Source organism: Sciurus vulgaris, assembly GCF_902686455.1.
Source record: "Sciurus vulgaris genome assembly, chromosome: 1".
NCBI classification, from domain to species: domain Eukaryota; kingdom Metazoa; phylum Chordata; class Mammalia; order Rodentia; family Sciuridae; genus Sciurus; species Sciurus vulgaris.
Genome location: NC_136461.1, coordinates 168,486,574 through 168,500,342, shown reverse-complemented (window position 1 = coordinate 168,500,342; position 13,769 = coordinate 168,486,574). Strand labels below are relative to the sequence as shown.

Here is a 13,769-nt window from a genome sequence, read left to right as displayed (position 1 = left end):
ACCTGTACAATTCCAATGACTAGCCAAAGAGCAGTAGTCACTGCATATCTCAAGATGCGGCTATAAGGAGCTATGTAGCTAGATGGGTTTCTAGAAAGACTAGAAGATGGGTCCATTAATGCTAAGTTCTTGAATCCCATAACCTGAAATAAAATGGAAAAATAATAATTTAAACAGACATGAATAAAGAAAACTCTTCTAGACTGAAAATGGAATACTCTTTTCTACTTCCCAACTTAAAGAACTAAAATAAACAAGTTTGCAAATAGCAGAAAGTATAGATTAAAAGTAATTTTTATTCAGTATTAATGTTTTTTTTTTTTTTTTTGGTCATGCTGGGGATTGAACTCAGTGCCTCAGGCATGCTAGGCAAGCACTCTACTACTGAGCCACATTCCATCCCTGTTATCCAGTATGTTAATTATAAAGTAATTACTCCAAAATATTTTGTTACTTCATTTGGTTTTCTTCTTGATACACATAAGGGCCAAATATAACTTTGACCTACATACTAACAAAATTAAAACAAACAAACAAAAACCTTTCTTAAGTAAACTACCATTGCGTTAAACTAACAAGTAACAGTTCAAGCGTATTTAACACTTGTTAGGCATTATATTAGCTACTTTTTCTACTTTAAAACAGTATATTCCAAAATGTCTTCTAAACATACCTTCTTTGATGAAAGGAAGCTAAATTACATTGATCTGTAAATTAAATTTACCTCCATGCTTCCCATTCTTATAGAATACTTTAAGAAATTTTACTGTAAAATTTCTAAATCACTTTATTGAATTCAGTGTTTTACAAGCTTAATTGACATAAAGCTTCTTTATCATGAAAACCCTTTTAAAGCTAATCCAACGTTCTTTGTTTTTTGGTTTTATTTATATTTTGTACTGGGGATTGAACCCAGGGGCACTTAATCACTAAGCCAAATCCCCAGCCCTTTTTCATAATTTATTTGGAGACAGGGTTTCACTAAGTTGCTCAGAGCCTTGCTAAATTGCTGAGGCTGGCTTTGAACTTGCAATTCACCTGCCTCAGCCTCCCGAACTGCCAGCATTACAGGCATGCACCACTGTGCCCAGCCAAGTTCCATTTTTCTGATATAGGGATTGAACCCAGAGGTGCTTTACCACTAAGCTACACCTCAGGCCTTTTAATTTTTTTTGAGACAGGGTCTTGCCAAGTTGCTTAGGAACTTGCTAAGTTGCTGAGGCTGGCTCTGAACTTGTGATCCACCTGCCTCAGCTTCCCTTCCCTAGTCTCTAGAATTAAAGGTGTGCGCACCACTGTCCCTTCCACCAAACCTCCCTATCCAACATTCTTAAAAAACACTACACTACCAAACAAAATAGCTAATTATGTGAGGTAACAGATATGCTAATTAGCTAGATTTATATTTCATATTTAATACATATTGTACATTATAAATGTATATCATTTTTCCTTGCCAATTAAAAAAGGCACTACTCAAACTCAGTTTTTAAAGTATTATAAATATTATTTAAAAGCTCTAAGGACACATGTATTCTTCTACTAGTTTTAAAAATGAAAAGGAAGGGTTGGGTACAGTGGTATATGCCTGTAATCCTAGCAACTCTGGAGGCTGAGGCAGGAGGGTCCCAAATTTGAGGCCAGTTTCAGCAACTTAAGCAAGACCTCAGCAACTTAGTGAGACCCTGTCTCAAAAAAAAAAAAAAAAAAAAAAAAAAGGACTTAGGGATATAGCACAGTGGTAAAGTGCCCCTAGATTTAATCCCACCAAAAAACAAAAGATGAAAAAATAGAGTAAGAATTAATTTGTATCCAACATTAACACAGATAAAACCTGTCATACACAAAAGTGGTTCTTTTTCCATGTTTTAGTCTCATATCCCAGCATTAAATGCATTGTTTGATAATCCCAACCAGATCCATGAAAAAACCCACAAATGTACCACTAGGAGTGTTGTATCTTGTTCAGTTGTAACCCTAGCTTTTAGTACAGAACACAGTCAAAAATAGGTGTTCATCAATAATTTGTTGAAAAATATCAACCTTATAATAATGATCCTAATGCAGGAGTAACAGTGCAGTTATGGTGGAGAGGAATTCTTCAAAATATAGATACATGTACTTACCTCAGAGCTATCAATGAAATATAATCTCTAAGGGTAAGGAACACAGATATTCCATAGGGGATTCTGACATTAAACCAATGGCTTAAAAGCTACTCATTATACTAGAGTTATCAAATTCATGGAGATGGAAAGAAGAATGGGTCTGGGACACTGGGACAAGGTAATGGATACTTAGTTGTTTAATGGGTAGAGTTTCAGCTTTTTAAGATGAAAACTTCTGGAGATGGATGGAGGTGATGGTTTTGTATAACAATGTGAATATACTTAACACCACTTAATTATACACTTAAAGATGAGTATGATGATAAACTTTGTTCTAAGTATTTCACCATGACTTTTTTTCTCTTGGTCTATTTTATGATAAGAAGAAAAAGTAAAAGCAGAGATCACCAAATCTGTTTAAAAACCACTGCTTTTTAATGTCTGTATAATAATATTTCAACCTGTAAAAATCTCCTCCACTATTTTGAAAACTTAGTTGGAAGTATATTAACATTTGTGAGGTACCAGTAAGTTGCATACAATTATATCAAACAGTTATACCTCCAAAAAGAAGAGGACCGTAAGTACTTGAAAGAGTGGATTGATTTTTCTCACAGTCTGAATCTCATTCCATTCATTTGCTACAAAATATGTTCTCCATATGCTTACAGGAACAGTGGCACTCCGTACACCACCCTCACCTGGTCAGAAAGACAAAATGAGTAAAGGCAGTTCACCTTCTTTGCTCTGCAAGAGTAGAAAAAAATTTGGTACACATGTTTATTTAAATTACCTTCAACAGCTTTAAGAACTTTTCCTTTAGGTCGCTCCCAATCAATAAAGAATATGTCTATGGTAATCTGGGATATGATCTTATGCAAAAATTGCAGAGCCTGAAAATGACATACAATAAAATATGTGAAAGTATTAGCATTAAGCTTGTGTATGAAATCAATATTGATTATTTTAAGAAACAAACTGCAATCACAAGAGTATGGAATTTTTACAAGCAATTTCGCATGAAGTTCTAATATCATTAGGGGGTCACTAGAAGCTCTTCACATAACCTGGAATCACCAAATTCACATAATTGTCATGCACCTACTAATTCAACTTTCTCATATTCTTTCTTTCCTTACATAATTATAATTGACTTTCCCAAAATTCTGTAGATCATCTGACTTCTTTATAAGAAAATATATTTTCAACTGTAATTTGCTAATCTTAATTAACATGTTAAATGCCCTATCTTCTTTTTTTTTATCTCTGGTATTGAGATTATTGATTTTAAAAATTGTGTTGTTGAAACACATCTTTCTCATTTATGAACAATATATTTTAACTGAGTATTCTTTCTAGTGCCTACATTAATGGACAAAGGATAAAATCTAAGAATGAGTTGATACTTATGAGTTGATAACTTTCCTCAAGAAGCTCCTATTTCAATGGGAAAGTAGACACTTAATCATCACAATACAATGGAACAGAATCTACCAAAGAGGCAATGTCAAGAGCTTCAACCTATATGGATGGAAAACATTGAAGTTGGGGAGGGGTTGCCATGGGAACAAGAGAAAGGAATAAGAACTAAGAACACAAATTCTAAGATTTCAGTACTTTATCAAGAGTTATTTAACAAAGAGACAAAATTCATGCCTAAAGGCATTCTGTGTCATTGTGAATGCATCATCAGACTTTAGAGAAGAAAGACAGATACTAAAATATAATTTTATCAAGTTAGCTACAACTCTTGATCCAAACATATTTTATTTAAGGTAAATTTTGGAATGACCTATTGTTAATAAAAGCAGATTTCCTATATGAAATAATTCATGCTTTCTTTTGAAACCAAAGTATGTTTTACATCAAAGATTTTGAAAGCATTTTAATTCTGAAGACTTTTTCCAGTTTATTATCAGGTCCTTTGAAACTCACCTTTAGAGCAAAAGCACATCCCACATAAGTAACAAAACGTTCTTCCTGAACTGGCATTGGTAGAAAAACAGAGACAGACTTCTGTGCCTAAAATAAAAATTACTTGGTCAACAAAATCACACGAGGTTTTTACTAAACACAAGTTATAAACCAAAGAAACCATAAAAGAGGGAGAAATGTCATACTAAGGGAATGATGAGTTTAGCATTTGCCTCAATACTCTTGATTGGAAACACCCCCAAATAAAAATAGTTTCTTTATAAGAGAGTGTACCAGTTATTCAGATACTGTCATTTAGGTTAAATTCAGAAACTCACTCACTTTGAAGAAAATAATCCAGTAAAGACCGGTTCCCACAGTGATGATAAAAAATACATTGGCCAGATCACCAGCATAGTACAACAAGAATTTCATAACTGTCTGCAATTTAACAAGAATTACAGTATTAAAGACTCCATCTATTTAGCCCTTTAAGCGACACATTACTTCTAATAACATATCATTTATCCAGTTTCTCAAGCCCCAAAGTCTTGTTTCATGTATTCATGTATTTATCTACTTGACAGACAACTGAGCCCCACTCATATATATACACCTTTTGGATCCTTACTTTTCTTTCCATTCCTGGTAGCCTCTGTCTCCTTTCAACCCCTCCCATGTTTCACTAAGCAAGTGGACTGCCTCCACATTTTCTTTTAGTTAGGAACTTCTATTTCAATGTATCCTCCACACTTTCACCAGTTACTTTTCTAAAATGTAAATTGAATATTACTCCCTTTCTTAAAAATATACGTGACCGCTCACTGAAACATAAATCTTTAACCCAAAAAGTCCTTTCTAACATGGACCAAAGTTAATTTTTTATTTATTTTTATCTGTCACTTCCAATAGGTATTCAATGATTAGCCACTCTATACTTTCATCTCAAATACTTTGTGGAATGAAATGTCTTATTAAATATTCTTTCCTTTCTTTCTCTATAATACTCTCCTGAGTACTAAGGGTATAATCCACATCACTATCACATCTCCCAGAGCCTGATACAGTGCCAGGAACTCAGTCAGTAGGCCCTCAGTGATGACTGTAGATTGAACAGACAATCTAGCTTAATATCCACTTCTCTAGGAAGCTTTTCTTGACTATCCCAAACAGTTAATCCAGTCTTCCTGCCCTTATTCCTTAGCGTATTGGCCTTGGAGTCAAGATATCCTGGTTAAACAAGTTGCCATGTAGCTTTTCTCAAGAGTCTTCATCAGCAAAATGGTAGTAGCTTTTGCTGAAATGCTGTAAAAACTGAGTAGAAAATTTAACTTCTGTAAAATGGGTAGAATAATAATAATACCTAACAATATCTCTATATTGTGTAGATTGAATAAATTACATTCGTAAAGCTTAAAAAAGTGTTTGACACAGTAAATATTCACTAAGATTTTTTTAAAAAATTTAAAAAGATTAAATGAGGAGTACAACTATTACTTAATAAAATTAAATGTGGGAGATCATCTTTTTGATGTTGAGATGGGAAAGTTTTCCAACATGAGATCAAAAAAATTCAGATGTAGTAAAATCAAAATTAAAATTTTTGTTAAGTATAAAGGGTCAAATGGATAAAAATAACAAATAGGTCATATATTCAGAGAAACTATTTCAATGTAAAAAACCAAAAAGGGTTAATACTTGGAAAATACAAAAGTCTTCAAATAAAGAAGAAAAGTGGGAAATCTGAAAGAAAATTGGGCAGAGTTATAAATAGGCAATTCACAGAAAGGGAAATCCAAATGATTAAAAAATATATGCAGAATCAAAAGTGAAAATGAAATCAACAATGACATAGTAATATATACTATCACACTGACAAAAAAATGTAAAGGTTGGAAAATTATCAAATGTTGGTGAAAATGGGCAGAAACAAGAATGGCATTGCTGATAGGAATATAGACTAATATACAGCATTGTGGGAAGAAAATGAGGTATAATCTATCCTATGACCCAGCAATACTTATCTTAATTTTTTTCCAGTTTCATTTTGATTTATTTTGTACGTTACCTATCCTAATTTATACTCCAGAAAAGTCCAAGGCAAGTTCCTTACTCATCCTATAGCTATGTCTTATGAGAAGGATCCAGAAGTTAGAAGAGAAAAGTACACTTCAATGATACCTGTAAATCAATCATGGGACTTCCAATGCGTCTCTTCCACCCTGCAGTCTTCAAGAGAGATGATAAAACAGCTAGCCCACCCAATACACCCAAAGCAATCTTAAAAAAAGAAAGAAAAATTTTAGAATTTACATGATTCCTGTCATCAGTATTCAAAAACACTATAAACAGAAAGGAAAAAGTGTTCCAAAAATGTTTGGGGGGGGTGGTGGGGGAGGCGGCATAGTTAAATGACACTGGAACCAAACTGAAGAAGTTCCAGTGGCCAAATTTGGGAGAATTTGAGTTATAAAATAAATAAAAATGAAGTATAATTAAGTTATCACCAATTTAAATAAATAAAGGCAAAGGGAAAGCTTCTCTTTGTAATAAAGTTCCAATTTATAAATATAGAATGAATGAGGGAAATAGAAAAAAAATCACCATCAGTTAAATATCATAATAATACTTTCTGCAGGCAAGGATCATCAATGGATGCTAAAGTCGGAAGGCAAAAGAATGATGAGAAGCAGGATGTGTGCATAGTTTTAAAGAACCTCTCCATTAAATACTTAATAATTACAAATGGATGAGATGAGAACACTGCAGAAACGATTTTAGCCACATGAACAGAAATAATATCACCAGTGATAAGACATACTATACTAACATCATGTGCCTCTGATGTCATGCATTGAGAACACAATATCATTTCCATGGTATCTTTGCCAAAACTAAATGAATTCAATTCATCATGCAAAGATACCAGACAAACCCAAATTGAGAGTCAAAATAATTAAAATGTACTCATCTAAAGTCATAAAAGACAAAGAAATACTAAGGAAGTGTCCCAGACTGGAGGACAATAAGGAAACATGACAGCTATAAGCGATCTGGAATATAGATCGGATCTTAAAACAGAGAAGGATGGTGAAAAATAACCCTGTGATATCCACGTATGCAGATTACTTAGCAGGATTACATTAATATTCATTTCCTGATTATGGTCACTGTATTATGGTTATTTAAGATTAGGGGAGGCCAGGTAAGAGTCTGTGGCAAAAAAGAGTTTGACACCTTTCTTATATATCTGAAATTAATTTTTTAGATTAAAAAAACATAATAAATATTTTAACAAGTTAAAATATACTCACATCTGTCTGGATAAATGCTTCTCCTTGATTCATTTCATAATTGACTGAGAAAGAAATCTAAAATTTAAAAGAAAAAAAATTAGTCATATTGAATTTATATAACATAAACCTACTTTTATTATAAAAATAAATTTGTAGTTGGACTTCACTATAAATGCCATACTTTTTAACCATCCATATTACTAGAGTTGACCCTTCCTTACACATTAGGTATGCTTTTTGAGAATTATTTTTGCTCCTTTAAAGATCTCTTTCTTAGACACATGAAAGAAAGAGGGGTTCATTTGGAGTTTAGTAGGTTCATTAATAGCAGCTCAAATCAAACTAAGGATATTTCATTTTCTGATAGGTTTCTGTACCTAAGAAATGTGAATGAACTTGTGTATCAAGATTGCTCAATAGACTGAACAAGAATCACAGGGATACTACTATATGAAGAGACAAGAGAAAAAAGTAGTAGTAAAAGTAAGAAAAGAGGATGCTGAGAGATAGGAGAGGCAATTACTTGAATCTTATGTTCACAAAATGGGGAGTTTCAGGAAGAAGAGGGGCAAGAGGTTAGTGTCAGATGCATAAATGTGAAGTATAGAAACAGAGCCTCTATATGTGGAGTTCACAGCTGACCTTCATGAGAGAGGTTTTCACAACAAAATGCAGTTCACTTTAGCACCACCAGTTATAAAGCTGATTATTTTAATCTCCTTTTGCCTATTTAAGCGTGTCTATTCAGGAGGCCATACAGTGATGAGCACACATATGCCCACTGTGACTTCTGAGTTCCTGGTTTAATTAGGCAAGGAGATAAGAAGCAAAGTGGCCAAAAAGGACAGGAGCAGATGCCTCCTATGTCAGCATACCACAGATCCCTCACAGTGATGCCTGACGGCCAATGACTCGTCCACTAAAGAACTTTATCCAGTCTTCCTTTTTTTATACTGGAGGTCCATAAAAACTCAACTCTTACCATTATTAGTTTAAACAGAGATAACTATATAAAGAGAAAAGCTTGTTTAACAACTTGAAAAAAGTTTGTCTTGGACCATGAAGTAAATAATACATTTATACAAACAAGGGCACTGAAAGTAAAGTATTTACCTTCACAGACTGGCTCTTGGGATCTTTGATATCAATATCACTGTAGGCAATAGTGATTAAGGGAGGGTATATGTTTCCATTTTTTGTGTTGGGCACAAGTTGGATGCTATTTAAAAGAAAATACATTTATAGTTATGAATACATATAGGGACTTAAACATACATTTATCATTACATTTGAATTTAAAATAGATTATCATGATGATCTCAGAACCAAACAGTTAATAAGTTCTAAGGAAGATTAAGCAGAAACTAACAGCACAAGCTAATCTTAAGTGGTCAAAACTTTAGTATTAGCCTATACTCTCAGAAAAATTTGAAACTCTTATGATCCAGGTTCTATGAGGTTTACAAATGAAATCATTGAAGCACTGTAAAACCATCTTTAAGGAATTATCAAAAGAGCACTGCTACATGATGACTAAAGAAAGGCAGATAATATTCTGATTATTGGAAGAATAATTGATAACAAAATACATGTCACTTCTAGTACTGCTTAAGGCACAAAGCAGGATACAGTTTGCTAAAATAGGGTACAATGTGCATTAATACTGTATAGCTTGTGAATGCAAAAAGCAAAGTGCCAGCATGATTTCATCAAGAACAAGTCAAGATTGACTAGGTTTGATTTAACTTTTACTAAGGATATTACATTAGCAGAATAAAGAAAGATGAAAAACAGTACATTTGAATTTCAGCAAGATACATGACAAAGCTTCCATATTGCCACCTCATAAGATCATTAGAAAAAGAAAAGTAAAAAAAGAGTGAAAAAATAGTGTATATTGATGTGCTTCAAAGTGCCAAACTAGCATAAGATGCATCATTGTGTGCAATGTACACATCATAAAATATGGATATAAAAGTGGGATTCCGTTAAGGTTTTAGAGACAGGAGTTTTACACTGAAAAGACAAAAATGTGAGCTATATATACTATTCTGGTGTTGCTAATGAATGTGGGTTGGCCTAGAACCATAGCCATTAAGGAAATGAGGAAGGGGGAGGCTGAACAATTATCTGGCATCCTCTTTCTAAAATACCTATTTCAGTTCAGGTATTTACCTTTCCTTCTTCTTTTAACACACTTTAATTCAGTAGGTCTAGAGTGGGGCCTAGACTATGAGTTTTGACCAAACTACTCAGAGTCCTCTAATGTAATCCCCTCCTGGGCTCTTCAGTTTTACTGGTCTGTGCCAATCTACAAAAATACCTGAGAAAACCTTGTGTATTATTTCAGTTCTATTGTCTTTATCAATTTCGCTTGACAATTAATTGGTAAACACTTTGGTTTTCTCATATATTCCAAGAATAATTTAGTCATTAGATACTTTTACCTTAATGATATCTGGGTAGCAATTCGAACTAGTCTTGGCTGACTTTCTAAGTCATTTTCTCGTCCACTTACTGCATCCACTAAGAAAATGCGCCGAGTTAGAAGCCACTTGCTAGGGCTACTGTCTTTTATTATAAAAAGAAAAAGAAAATATAACATTAAGAAAATTTCAAGTTGTTCAAAATGATTCTCAAAAAGTTTATTGCAACAAATTTAAGATACAAAATTATTGTTTTGTATCAGATAAGGTGGCTGCGAAGAGCTACTGCTATAAGAAATTCTTGATACTGTTTTTCTCAGTTTATTTGATGTCTTCTGATTGTTTGAACTTTTCATTGATATGGATGAAAATTACCTGAAAAAGTCAGATTTCATAGCATAGGTAACAACAAAAGAAATTAATAGGTTTGAAAAGCAAATCAAGGACAGTTTAAAGAAAAAGCAACTTATGGTTCTACTAATTTTTCTCAAGTATATATTCTTAGCAATAGTATAAATTTTTAAAAATATGCTGACAATAGGATTAGTAAATACACAAGTGTTTTACTTTTTGTCATACTGGATAACACCATATAATTAAATCCATTAATAAAGAAAGAAAAAAATCTAGCTATGAAAAAAAAAAGAATCCATGACCTTTCTTATAATTAGTGATTTATTAAATTATCATGTTGAATAACTTGTTTAATGATTTCAGCTCAGAGAAAGAATGGTATGTATGGATGTCTTACCTTGGTTCACAAACATTTTATTGTGTTGAAGATTTAGGTTTAACACAGGCAAAGCCCAAATATTTTGGCGTTGATTTTCATCAGTATATTTAAGATAAACATCATAAAATACAGGAGTAGGAAAGTCAGTTAATATTTTAGAGATAGGAATCTCACACTGGAAAATAAAATTAAAATAAAAGCATCACAACTGAAAATTTAGAAAGCATATTTATTATCCTTAAGAGAGTGTTTTTAGTTTTACAAAATAAATTATTTAAATTATCTTGTTTACGTTAATATCCATATGACTTACAAAATGTGAATTCACAAATATGATTCTTTCGTAAGCTGCCCCCTGCCAATATTTAACATTAGCTCTGTTCTTGACCTACAACACATACAGAGAAGGTATGCCTTCATTTTTGATATTAAGTGTACATATGTGAAAGGATTTTGAAACTACTATTGTCCTATGGAATGAAGTCTCAATTCTTCCTCTTGATGTACAGTGGTCTATGACTTGGTTTCCCTTAGCAAAGCTAAGTTTATCTTCATACCAGTTAATGGTCATCCATTCATACTAATCTACCACAGTTTCTAACTATGCTATGCCATACTCTCTCTTTGACATTGCCAATATGGATTCTGCCTGACATTTCCTTTCCCACTGTGTTCTCCTGTCCAACTCATCTTTATTATATAAACCTCATAATCATTATATAAACCTAAGTATCACTTCTTCTGTGAAGCAGAGGAACTGGTGATACCTTATGCATATTTATGTTGTAATGCTTAAATACATTGTCTGAAGTTCTCTGTCTAAATAGCTTTTTTTGCCTACTGGGTTGTGAACTACTTGAGTGGCAACAAGGGTCAACTGAATAACCATGGTTTTAAACCTGACAGAACATTGACTCCACAGTTCACCTGATACAAGACTTTGAGGAAATTATCTCATTGTATTAAGTACCAGTTCCTCTTCTGTAAAGCACACATGATAAGAACATCAAATACTTATTTTACAGATCAAACAGGGTAACAATGGTAAAATAATGAATATACAGCAGCAGGAGCTTAACAAATGCTAATTCTCCTAGCCCTTGGTAGGCTCACAGTAACCTTCTTTATAAAAAAAACAACAGTAACATACAAGTAATTTCTGACAATGAAAGTAAATTCATGTTCATCATACAAAACTTAGAAAATATAAGGAAAAAAAAACCACCTCTAATTCAACCATCCAAAGATAACCACTGTCAAAAATGAGTATTTTCAGGCTGGGGATATAGCTCAGTTGGTAGAGTGCTTGCCTTGCAAGCACAAGGCCCTGGGTTCAAATCCCCAGCACCGCAAAAAAAAAAATGAGTATTTTCTTCCAATCTGCTTTTCATAATGGTAATTTTCATTGTGGTTTTGTTATATTTTAATAAGAAGCATTTTAATAGACTACTGAATGTCTTTCAAATGTTTAATAGCTCATAATATTCCTCTGTACCACACTATCATTTCAAAGTGAATGATAAAGACAGGAAGGAGAAATGAAAATGTGGGGGAAAGGGGAACTTAAGGAGAGAGAAAAGGATATATTTTTATGTGTTATAGGAAAGTCAAGTGAAGGAGTAACTTTGTACAAGTCAACAAAAATAAAGCTGTATTTTAACTTTATTCCAAAATAGTCAGAATATCATTATTGCTTAAGACCAACAGAGCCAGATTATGAAAATTTAATATTACCAGATGTTTAAGAGTCTACAGATGCCAAGGTACTCTCTTCATACTGATTAAATTAACATTTTCTGCATCCAAATGATAAAAGTTATGCTACTTAATGAAACTACTCATTACTAGTAAAATATTTTCAAATTCAAATATTTGCATATTATTCCAATTATTGTTGATGTGACAGTTGGAAAATAAAGATGAAATTTAGACTAATATAGTTCAAACTTACATTTTGTTGATAGGTTGTTCCAAAAGAATAAGCAGCATTTAGTCTTGTCTCAGTGTCTGGACAAAGCTACAGCAAAAGAATGTAATTGATAAACCTTTCTCACAAGTATTTTCCAGAATTCTTAGCTCTCACTTGGACTATAAAACTTATAACTTATCTAATATATTGAGGGAATGAAAAATTAAGGGAGTATATTCATGGTAAATTATAATCATTACTTTAAAAACAGTTTTAAGAAATTCCAACTTAAAGCATCAGAAAACAAATCAACTGTGGTATATAACTGACACTCTTCAAGCAATAATTTAGTCTTTTCCTCAGGCAAAAATGAAAAATATTTGTAATTCTTTAGCTAGAATCATGCTTACCTGTAAAACACCTCCTTCTAAAGCTTGCCACTTGAGAAAATTTCCTCTTATATCATAGGAAGCAGCAACGAACTTCAGTTTTGTATTCTGATTTAAAAAATTGATAAAATAATGTCAAATACTCTGAAGCCAATACAATATCCTATAAAGAAATTTTCACTGTTGACTAATCCTTTTTCATTGTCAACTGTTAAAATCAAATTCAACTTTCATTTTGAAACCAGGTTATCTATCTCTCTGATTAAATACATGCAAAAAACAACTTATTTTTTGCATAAAAATCATTATTTCAGAATTGAGAGACAGCATTAGTGATCTCCTTTCAAACCTGTTAAATGGGGAATGAACACTGGGGAAAGGTATTATTTCTTCCTTCTGGGAAGTTAAATCGAAGTGGGAATTAGGACCTGTGAAGTGCTGGGAAATGTCATAAAGCTCAGTCAATCTTGGGAAACACCTCTCAAAACTGTGGACACATATGAGGACAGAGACTGTTTTGCATCTGAATGTGAAAACTACTCTTTCTCAATCCATAAGTACTACTTGCTGCTACAACCACATATCCCAGAGGTATCCATATACTTCTGTAAGACAGATAAGCACTATACTGTTTAGTGTCCATAAGCAACTGACATTTATATTTTAGTAATTAAACTTAAAAAAAAATCTTAAAAAATTAAGAACTGTGAGTAGTTAACTTTCTTGTTACCATTTAGAGTTGCAATCAAAATGTATTATTCTTTAATGATATAGTAATTTGTACCTGGTTTTGTCCCGTAAAACTGAAATTTGCTGGAAGAGGAGTAGTACTGAGTACTTGGGGTGCCAGTCCTAGCTGGTCTCCATAAAACAGCCATGGAAGATTCTGTCTCCTATAATTAATTACAATTGTTTTAATAAAAACAAGAAGTATTTCTGATTATTAATATTTGTGAAAATAGTGGCTGGGACTGTAGCTCAGTGGTAGAACACT

The 13,769-nt window shown here is 32.8% G+C and overlaps 2 protein-coding genes across 5 annotated transcripts in view; one reads left to right on the top strand and one right to left on the bottom strand.

The window, feature by feature from the left end:
- RAD54B (RAD54 homolog B) overlaps positions 1-13,769 on the top strand; it is a 744,820-nt gene that overhangs the window by 666,582 nt on the left and 64,469 nt on the right. The window lies entirely within an intron of this gene.
- TMEM67 (transmembrane protein 67) overlaps positions 1-13,769 on the bottom strand; it is a 42,147-nt gene that overhangs the window by 14,738 nt on the left and 13,640 nt on the right. For 3 of the 4 annotated variants that reach the window (XM_079116868.1, XM_079116867.1, XM_079116866.1), the window contains exons 9-21: positions 13,560-13,668; positions 12,797-12,883; positions 12,429-12,494; positions 10,496-10,652; positions 9,766-9,889; positions 8,432-8,537; positions 7,337-7,393; positions 6,204-6,302; positions 4,365-4,463; positions 4,044-4,130; positions 2,902-3,001; positions 2,670-2,809; positions 3-143 (exon numbers count right to left, since the gene is read on the bottom strand). In XM_079116868.1, the coding sequence (XP_078972994.1) occupies positions 3-143; positions 2,670-2,809; positions 2,902-3,001; positions 4,044-4,130; positions 4,365-4,463; positions 6,204-6,302; positions 7,337-7,393; positions 8,432-8,537; positions 9,766-9,889; positions 10,496-10,652; positions 12,429-12,494; positions 12,797-12,883; positions 13,560-13,668 (1,372 nt within the window). The remainder of the gene's footprint in view (positions 1-2; positions 144-2,669; positions 2,810-2,901; positions 3,002-4,043; positions 4,131-4,364; positions 4,464-6,203; positions 6,303-7,336; positions 7,394-8,431; positions 8,538-9,765; positions 9,890-10,495; positions 10,653-12,428; positions 12,495-12,796; positions 12,884-13,559; positions 13,669-13,769) is intronic. The other variant, XM_079116865.1, reaches the window with a different exon arrangement.